The 10,533-nt window shown below is 39.8% G+C and overlaps 1 protein-coding gene across 1 annotated transcript in view; it reads left to right on the top strand.

Annotated features, from left to right (window-relative positions):
* The first annotated feature begins 5,501 nt into the window (after positions 1 to 5,501).
* fam151a (family with sequence similarity 151 member A) overlaps positions 5,502 to 10,533 on the top strand; it is a 14,781-nt gene continuing 9,749 nt past the window's right edge. Inside the window, exons 1-5 of the mRNA XM_028593537.1 lie at positions 5,502 to 5,940; positions 7,067 to 7,216; positions 8,079 to 8,228; positions 8,331 to 8,493; positions 9,831 to 9,888. Coding sequence (XP_028449338.1) covers positions 5,907 to 5,940; positions 7,067 to 7,216; positions 8,079 to 8,228; positions 8,331 to 8,493; positions 9,831 to 9,888 — 555 coding nt within the window. The 5' untranslated portion in view covers positions 5,502 to 5,906. The remainder of the gene's footprint in view (positions 5,941 to 7,066; positions 7,217 to 8,078; positions 8,229 to 8,330; positions 8,494 to 9,830; positions 9,889 to 10,533) is intronic.

Below are 10,533 nucleotides of genomic sequence, written 5' to 3'. Positions count from 1 at the left end.
CAGCGGCCCCGGGTTCAACTCCGACCTGCGGCCCTTTGTAGCAAGTCATTCTCTCCCCTTTCATGTCTTCATCTGTACTGTGGAAATAAAGGCCTAAAATGCCCCAAAAAATTATCTAAAAAAAATAAAAATGCTCTGGGTTGTTTGCATTTCTTTAAACCAATCACAGTCGTCTCGGGCGGTGCTAAGCTCCGGACGCTGCGACGCTGGCTCTGCAAAGTAGCCTCGGGAAGGAACTTATTTTGGTGGAACATTTGAGAACTGATAAAAGAAAATGTCACAACCAGTATTAAATGAAGTTAAGTGTTTACACAATACAGTAACGTGAGAGCTATTTAAATTAACTGGATACATGGTTAAACCTCATTTAATCGCTGCATGTACCTCGTCAATAACAATCTCCACCAATCGGTCCCAAAACGTCCCAGTTAGAGAGTAAATGCCATAAACATATTCTTTGTAAATCTTTACACTCATTCCCCCAAAAGAACCAATGTCCAACGATCCAAATTTTCTTTCAAACTCTCCATTTTCAGCATGTGACTTGCTAGCTCTAAGTTTGTTGTTGTTTCCCGAAACGAAGGAAGTCTGAGAACAGCAACACACAGAGGAAGGCAAAGTCTTAAATCGCGCTGAAGGCAGAAGGTTGTGTTAACTTAATTGATTTTTTTGTCAATGTACTAAAGCACAAAAATAACTGAAATAGTAATAAGGGCCATGGGTATCTTCTGCATTATTACGTCTTGATGCTGTGTTTTGTAGAGGGCTCCTTTGTCAAAACCCAGTTTTAATACTTCAAGTATTTTGATATAACGCATACATGGTGCATAATCTAGTGTAGACTACGGGCAGGCTGTGATTTGTCACATTTTCCATACGTGCCGTCTCCATCTGTTTTTAACCCATGTGTTGTCTTCCCGTCGACCATGCAAAAATGTTAAACTAATTTTTTTGTCACTTTTCCCATTGTTTTTGTCACTTTTTTTCCAAATTTATTGTCACTTTTTTTTTTTTTTTACTGCGATTTTGACGTTTTTGTTGTTCTTTTTGACATTCTTTTATAAATTTGTTTCTCCAAATGCTATACAATTTTATAAATCCCCCAAATTCAATAAAAGTAGTGAACTGATCATTTATTTTACTTGTGAAGAGCGTTTTATGGAACCATCCACGTGATTTATTTTGACAATTTGGTTGAAAGAAACCCAAATTCTGATATAAAAACTTTTTGAAAATGGGTCCCATTTGACCCAAGGACAACAGGAGGGTTAACAAAAAGGACGGTAAGAAATGTTAGCATGATGCCGAATGTGTGAATCCTGTATCTATTTTATCTAATGTAATCTGAAACCATTTGATATTAAATTATTTGAACGCCTTTAGAGTCTGTCTGTACGGTATGTTCAGTGTATGCACAGCACAGCCTCTAGTTTAGAGGGCTATAAACTGGCACAGCTGGCTCTTAACAGCTTTGTCCTAACTGAGGAGCTCCATTGCCTGAAGTCTGGTATGTCTTAACAGGTTTTTAAAAATGGTCTTGACAGGACCCGAAACATCACGGAAAACAACAAGTAGTACATCAGGATGGAATCATTTTGCTCTTTTTCATAAATTCAACATTTTAAAGTCACGGTTAGATTGACGTCTGCCGATTTGTACAAAACGGTCAAAGAGTGATGTTCAGGTTACATTTTTGTTTACATTTCTCGATGCCCTGTAAAGGTGAAACTATCCATATTTTAAGAAAGAAAGAAAGCAAATATTCAAGGTAAAATTAGCGTATCCTTCAGTGTATTGCTTTTTCTTTATTGACCTGTTAATCACCTTGCGACCCTTCGGATCTACTGTATCTTGTGAACATTTGTGAACCTGGGGGGGAAAGGGGAAACTTAATGTTATGACTATGACTTCTGTTCCCTGGAGATGACGAACATGGTACAACACATAGTAGGCCTATGGGGCGTGATTTCCCATACTATATGTGTTGTACTGAGTGAATTGACTGAAGAAAGGGAACTGCCTTGTATTATGATTGGGTGTGTTTTTATTGATCCCAAAAAATGGGAAATTACAGTGTTAGAACAGCAAAATATCCGACACACAGCACACATACAGAATATACATTACATAATAGGATACAATATACGTGAAATAATTAATAAAAGGATAGAATACAAGAACAAATATTCACACAAATTAAAAAAATACAAAAGGGGAGAATGTACAACATATACAAGTTAGGACTAACAATGTAGGCCTACAACTACCTAAATGGTATTAATAAAGCTGTAAGTAAACCTATGTTTGTGCAAGTTGCACTTAGTGTAGTTGTGATCTACGCATTACGTGAGCTTAGAATTATAAGGTTCTATCTCCACAGTTTTTGACATAATCTGATCCCTTAGGTGTTTATTAATGCCTGTGTGGTGTTATTTTTGTAGCTGGGATGTAAAAACGTTGATGCTCAATATCTCAGAACTACCCTAAACGGAGATAGAACCTTATAATTCTAAGCTCACGATTAGTGTTATCTAACACTCAGTGATGAAGTGTTAAAAGGTTGTATTGCCTGTGGTAGGAATGATTTCTTGTATCGGTCCATGCGACATTGAAGCTGTCGGAGCCTCTTAGATGCTCGATGGTGTTTTAAGCCCCAACGTCTCCTTCCAGGCAGCGCTGCGACCGTTGACTTCAAGGCACCTAACCATAACCATAACCATAACCATAACCATAACCATTGCCTAATCCTAGTTCCTTCCAGGCAGCGCTGCTGCTATCCATGATAGATAACAGTTCAGTGACCTCCTCTCCACCACAGCTTCAAATGTGTCCTGTTTGCAGCCAATAACGGAGCCAGCGTTCCTGATGAGTTTGTTCAGTCTGTGTGTCTCTGGCTCCGATGCTGCTGCCCCAGCAGACGATAGAGGAGAACAGAGCGCTGGCCACAACAGACTGGTAGGACATCTCCAACATCCTGCTGCACACGTTGAAGGATCTCAGCTTCCTCTGGAAATGGAGTCTGCTCATCCCCTTCTTGTAAACAGCAGTGCTGTTGATTTTCCAGTTCAGAATGATTGAGTCAGTGTTCATTTTAGATGAGTGATTTTTATTGAAGGGACATTCAAGGCAAACGGGGATACACTGTGTTTTATACTGGCTTCATTATTGAGTGTAGAGAGTGTGTGCACCTTATCAGTGAAAACACTGATCTCTGCTCTGTAGATAAGGCTCATATAAATGACTGTCACTGTGCGTTGCTCTGCAGCTCTTTACCAAGACTACATTTTTTTATCCTTAGGACAGTAGGAAGACAAGACAGGGGAGGATGGGAGAGAGAGAGGACAATCACAGAGTGGACCGAGACACAGGAGAAAGGCAAGACAGGACATATTAATACTAATGCTTTCTTATCTATCAAGATTAAAAAAAAATAAAAAAGTGATTTGTGTCCAAATCCAGCATGTGAATACTGAATAATTCTTCTTAAATGCCAAATGTTGTTCATATGATTGCATAGAAAGATGTGTGATGGATGTTTTCCTGTGTTCCTCCAGTAACCGTAAAGAAGAACTTTATCTGGGCTTTTTAACAAAACAACACCTGATTATGATATCTGTGGCTGTTGGACTTGTCATCCTGGTGATTATTGTTACTGTCGCAGCCGTGCTCGCCACAAAGCCAGGTACATGCAAGCTATTTGCCATTTATGAATCGTTGAAGTGCTCAGTTGATTTTGGCCCTATAGTCAGGATAAAACATCAGACACGTGTTGTTCATTAACACGTACGAGTAGACATGTTGACATGTTATAGTAGGAAAAGCACAGGTGTATTCTAAACCATTACTGATGGCTGCATTCCACTTAGGAGAGGTCCTGGTATTGTGCATGCTGACTCACTGAAATAGCTTACTGGGACACTTGATGGAATTGAGCCATCGTTAAGGTTATCAATTTCAGCTGTGTTTTTTCAAAATGTCTGCTGTGAAAAAGGTCCATTAAGACAATGTATCTGGTTCCTGATTCAGACACATAATCATGTGTTATCCAGAATCATCTCACAAACACCTAAAATATGCTACTACTGAAGGTAGTACTGATCATATATCATGTTTGTAGTGAAGTAATGTGGTTTCTCACTTGATACCAAAGTATTGTGATCTGAGCTGCTTTTGTTCTGAACAATATCACATAAGAACTTTACAGTTCTCGTGATTACACACACTGTTAATTTAAATGGGAGAACGCACTACGCAACCGATAGTCTGGGCTTGATGTTGACCATAGGTATTACAGAGAGATAACTGCACTCTTTACGACACTCAGGATTACTGGCTGACGTTGTTAAAAAAAATAAAATAAAGGGGAACTCCATAGGAGATTTGACAGCTTGGAAGCAAATCTAATAACAGAAAACCTGTATTATGATCTAAGGGCCTGCATATATACCAGGAGGTGATCGGGTCTAACAAAAATATACAATTAGTTGCATTGGGTGCTGGAAGTTTGAAGGAATAAAAAAAAAGTTGTTTTACTTCAAACTTGGTTTAATACATTGCTGACTTGTTACGCTCATACTCCCCAGGCCGTGCCCTTCGATCAGCAGGCCAAAGTCTCTTAATGGTCCCAAAGACTCGCTATAAAACACGGGGAGACCTGTCCTTCGAGGGTGTAGCCCCCAGACTCTGGAACGCCTTGCCCTTGCTCCTCCGTGTGGCTGATTCTGTTGATTCTTTTAAAAGGCAACTCAAGACACTGTTATTTAAACAAGTTTTTAGTTGATTGGGCTTAATTTATCTTTGACTTTTTAAATGTTTTATCCTCATCCAATGTATTTCAATGTGGTTGTACCTTGTGAAGCACTTTGTGATTTTTATCTGTGAAAAGCGCTCTATAAATAAACTACTTACTAAATGACCATCGAGGATAACAGACAAACAGCAGTCACCCATAACTAGACGTTTAGAAGGCCTACTGAGTCACACACGCATGTGGATAAGTATTATCCATTTTTAAAGCTTGGCTGGGACTCAAAGTCAGGATACTTGACTTCTGATCTTCAATTTTAACCGTTCTCTTCTAAATTCCCCCAACTTTACGAAAGCACAATTTTCTAAAATGATGAGTCTCAATTTCATTTGAAATTAGGCCGTATGTGATTTTAAGTCATTTTTTTTTAAGTCTATTAATCACAGTAAATAACGGATATTTAACCGTTTATTAGCTAATAGGCCTATTTCTTAAATTCACCATCAATATTTGTGTGTGAATTTTTTTTTAAAGTTCTTTTCAAACTCATTTGGGGGATTTTATAGTCAAATTTCATGTATCCTTTATGAAATGTTATCTAATTTTATAGTTAAAAAAATGCAGATATTATAGATTATTATATATAGATTATGGATAATCACAGACTGTCAAAGTTTAGTCAAATTGATTAAAACACCCAAAAGTAGTTTGGCCAGAAGGAGGCGCTGTAGGCTTCGCGTGGCTGTGGCCCGCCAGCGAGCAGAGCACAAGAAGTAGAGGTTGCTAACCGGAAACAAAACAAGTCGCCTTCTCTTCAGCCGTTTCGTTAAATTGAGCAAGTTTAAATTGTTTTATTGTTTCATGTCAGGTAGTATTGGCCATGTTGTTATGCTGTCCGGAGACGAAGACACGTTATGGGACTATTTGGGAAGACGCCGACAGCGAAAACAGCAGAAAAGTCCTTTGTGTCTGCCTGCGGTTTAACTGTTACCACGTCAGAGTTAATCCTGCATGACATGTTCCCATTATCCCGTTTAGCGCATCAACTCTTCTCCGACAAAGGCAATTGTGCGATTGAAAGAAGTTTTATCGAGTTTTGCCGATGCGCATCTAAATAAGTGAATGGAAACAAGATTACTGCCAAGTGGCTGCTGTGTTGATGGATGCGGCTCAGGTGATAGATGACTCCAAAGGTTGGTAGTTTAAGCCAATCTCTGCATGCCAAAGAGTCTTTGAGCAAGGCAGTAACCCCAGACTGCTACAGGGTGTATTTCTGTCCTTATCTAAGCCCTAGACAACAGGTCCGTTTTTTTATTTACATGTTTATTTGTTAGCGGGAGCAGCCTAGGTCTCCCTGGCTCTCCATTTGATGCTGCTGGCTTAATGTTGCCAACATCTCTCTCTCTCTCTCTATCTATCTCTCTCTATCTATCTATCTATCTATCTATCTATCTATCTATATATATATATATATATATATATATATATATATATATATCTTATGTATCTTATAGATGTGTTACTATGACTTGACCCACAGGTAGGCTACGGCACAGTGCGTACATTTAGGTGATCTATTAAACACATTGCTCAACAGATGATAAAATAAATCCGTGTAAATGGATCACAGTTTTATGTGCCAAAATGATCATTCAGAGCACCATAAAAACACGGTAGTTATTCATGGCATTAATTAGTGTGAAGGTATGAAATGTAAGTAGGATAAAGAATGTAATGATTTTTGCACTAAGAAAAGTAATACAATAAAGTAATAATAATAAAAAATAAATAAAAATTAGTTTGAAGGCTTAAAATGAATTTGTACGTGAACATTTTGACTTGATTGCGGAACGCAATTTCAAATTCACACATGGTGGGTATATTGTTGGCTTATTCCAGTATTTTCAAAACAAAAATGAATTAAAGAATAAAGGATTCAGTTTTTCTCCACCAGAAACCTTTCAGAGAGAATGCTTTAAACCAACATTTACACATATGTGTTTGGAAACAGAATGGTAACTCTTTATTGTACAGATCTGTACAGGACTTGTAATCATTTCCTGGGAAGTTTCCTAAAAAAAAAAACTTTGTAGTCAAGAGTTGTGCATCCGAATCAGAAAAAGGTTTTATTGCCACAATAAGTGTGTTTGATAATGTTTAATTTATTAAAAAAGTGTGGGCCCTTCCCAACATTTTAAATAATTTTCTTGGATCTTCCCCTTGACTAAGAGAAAAAACTGCATGAATGTATGAAGTATGTAATGTTTTTACAGTCCTACTCTTGCATACGTGCCTGTGTTTGTCTTGCCATCCCATCAGGTTCCTCAGCAACTCTTCCCCCGTTTCCTCCTGGTGGAGACATGCTGGACTTCCTGGTTCAGTCGGGTGAGATCAGTGAACCTGACGGTGTGTTGGCCACCTGGTTTCACAGAGCCAATAGCAAGGAGGAAATGAACAAAGCTCTCACAAGTAAACTCGCACACACGGACAACACTGCTTTCTTCTTTGATGGTGTTGTTTGTCCCTGAGATTTACATACTGTACTGTACAGCAGTGTTGTAGTACTCGAGACCGGTCTTGGTCTCAAGACCACTTTCTGAAGGTCTCGGAATCGACGGCATTTTTACTCGGTCTTGTCTCGGTCTCGGATGAAAAGGAATTTCAAGACCGGTGATGAACACGACATCAACATCAGGATATCACTAAACTGCCTGTGTATTGTCTGATTTATGTGTTGACACCATTACTGTGATTGGATGTAAAACATCTTGCTTCAAATGCAACCAGTAACCCCCCCCCTTAACATCCACTCCCTAAGTGAATGTAGGTGACAGGAGAAGAATCTCTGTCTGGGAGGTGTTAGCCAAATCCTCGGTTATAACATATATTGATTACATTTTATTTAAAACATTTTTTTAAAGAGTTTATTTGCATCACGTTTAAAAGAAAACACAGCAGTGTGTAAATTCTGCAATGTAGCCCTAATTGTCACAGCTGGGACCATCTCAGATTTTCTTTGCACTAAGTAAGGAAGCATTAAGAAAGCTAAGTGTAAGCAATGCTAGCAAGGCTAGCTAGCTAAAGTTATCACTCTGCTTCTGTACCTGGTCTTTGTCTTGACTCGGTCTTGCCCTGACTTGGTCTTGGTCTTGACTCAGTCTCAACCCCTCAAAGTCTTGGTCTTGTCTCGGTCTCAATACCCTCTGGTCTTGGTAATGACTTGGTCTCGGTTAAGGTGGTCTTGAATACAACCCTGCTGTGCAGTAGCAACAATACCTTCCATTAAATACGTGACTTGACATAACTTTACCCGCTTCTCTCGTCCCGTCAGGTGATGCTATGATCCTGGAGGCTGATATCACTCTGGATGGTTATGGGACACCCAGTGAGAAGCCAATCCCTATCATGGCCCACCCTCCTGACATCTATAGTGACAACACTCTGGACCAATGGCTGGATGCTGTGCTGGCCTCTAGAAAAGGTACTGTAGAGTATAACAGGTGTGCCTTCCTGTTTCTCCATCTGTACATCGATGATCTGAAGAAGCAAAGCACAGGTTTGAATCCTCTGTGTCTCCCTGCAGGCATGAAGTTGGATTTTAAGTCTCTGGGATCGGTGGGTTTGTCATTGGACCTGCTTAGTCAAAAGAACATTAGCAGAGGAATAAACAGGCCTGTGTGGCTGAATGCTGACATCCTTAAAGGTCCCAACACACCAGACTTTGTGCCTCTAGTCAATGGAACCAGGTAAAAACGGCAGATTTTCATTTATTTTGTCCATCTGTTCTTTGCTATTCACAAGCTTGTATTGTACATGTATTACATGGTTTATTGCTGCATTGAAATATCCTCTCAACAAAGATGGATTCAGATCAGATTTAGGCAAAGCAGCTTTGTTTGTATAGCACATTTCAACAACAAGGCAATTCAAAGTGCTTTACATAAAACATTAAAGAGCAGTTCAAAAAATTTGGTGAAGAGATTATAAAAATAGCTAAAATAGAATAAGATGGGTATACAAGAATACAAGTTGCAGTGTAAGAAACAAATTACTTTAAAGGTCCCATGACATGGTGCTTTTTGGATGTTTTTATATAGACCTTAGTGGTCCCCTAATACTGTATCTGAAGTCTCTTTTATATAGACCTTAGTGGTCCCCTAATACTGTATCTGAAGTCTCTTTTATATAGACCTTAGTGGTCCCCTAATACTGTATCTGAAGTCTCTTTTATATAGACCTTAGTGGTCCCCTAATACTGTATCTGAAGTCTCTTTTATATAGACCTTAGTGGTCCCCTAATACTGTATCTGAAGTCTCTTTCACGAATTTCAGCCTTAGTGCAGAATTACAGCCACTAGAGCCAGTCCCATAATGAGCTTTCCTTAGGATGTGCCATTTCTGTGTCTGTAGCTATTGAGGAGGAGAGAGAGGTGCTGGGGGGGGGCCTTGACCAACTGCCACTTTGCTTATTTGAAAGCCATGATCTCTCTCTCTCTCTCATGGGTGGGCCAAATTCTCTGGGTGGGCAAAGCAGAGAAAGGGGAGGTAACCTTGCTCCTTATGACCTCATAAGGAGAAGATTCCAGATCGGCCCATCTGAGCTTTCATTTTCTCAAAGGCAGAGCAGGATACCCAGGGCTCGGTTTACACCTATCATCATTTCTAGCCACTGGGGGACCATAGGCAGGCTGGGGGAATGCATATTAATGTTTAAAAACCTCATAAAATGAAATTTTCATACCATGGGACCTTTTTAAAAAAAGAAAAAAAAAAAAAAAAAAAAAAAAAGAAAAAGGCAGCATCAAAAATAAAAGTCTTCAGCCTTGAATTAAAAGAACTGAGAGTTGCAGCGGACATTCAGTTAGCAGATACATTGATAATCCGTCCTGGGAGTCGGGTCAATGCCACATCAAATAATAGGATGCAAGAAAAGGTAGAACAGAGTTAAAAGAAAGGATGTGATGCTGAATTGTAGAGATACAGAGCAAACAACATACACTGAGTGTCACATTTTCATGAACAGTGAGCCCCATCATCATTTCTCTCCTCTCTTTCCTTCCTTACTTCATTCCTCTTTTTCCAGATTTCTGCAGTTGATTCAGGAGAAGTTTCCAGATGCCACTTTGTCCCCTGGATGGAAGGTAATACATGACCACAGCCTGATTATGATCATTGTGTTGTACCTGTATGTTACACTATAGGCTTTTTTAGACAAGGCGGTGATGTCAGTCAGTTGGTCAGTTGATTGGTCAGTAATGGCGCTTACCCACTGCTAGTACCAGCTCGGCTTGGCTCGGCTCGGCTTGGCTCGGCTCGGCCGCAGTGCCCCGTCCTCCTTTTTCCATTTCAGATTTAGTACCGCGTCATGCGTGAGGCGAGCGTGGCTGGTCGTCATTGCTACATCGCAGGAAACTGCCGTGACCTAACGTAACACACACACACACACAGAACGTCAAAGGTGTATTTGTTTTTGATTCTCGGCACGTGGCTGTTTGCCAGAAGACACATTTTGTTTTAAAAGAAGCTGGAGACGGCAAAAAAACCACAGCTGGCTAAACTATTTAAAAATGGCAGGTTTTTTCAGGACACCCCCGTCTGTCGCTAGCAATGATATTTTTACTTTTTTTATTTTTTCAGCTTTTATTTTGATAGGACAGTAGAAGACATGAAAGGGGAGAGAGAGGGGGGGTTATGACATGCGTTTGGTGTCTTGCTGAAGAGCACCTAGGTAGCGCCCAGGCCTCCCTCCAGCTACCAGTCCACGCTCCATAATTCAGTTCGTATGG

This window comes from Perca flavescens, chromosome 12 (genome assembly GCF_004354835.1).
Source record: "Perca flavescens isolate YP-PL-M2 chromosome 12, PFLA_1.0, whole genome shotgun sequence".
Lineage (NCBI taxonomy): Eukaryota > Metazoa > Chordata > Actinopteri > Perciformes > Percidae > Perca > Perca flavescens.
This window is presented reverse-complemented; position numbering and strand designations above follow the sequence as displayed.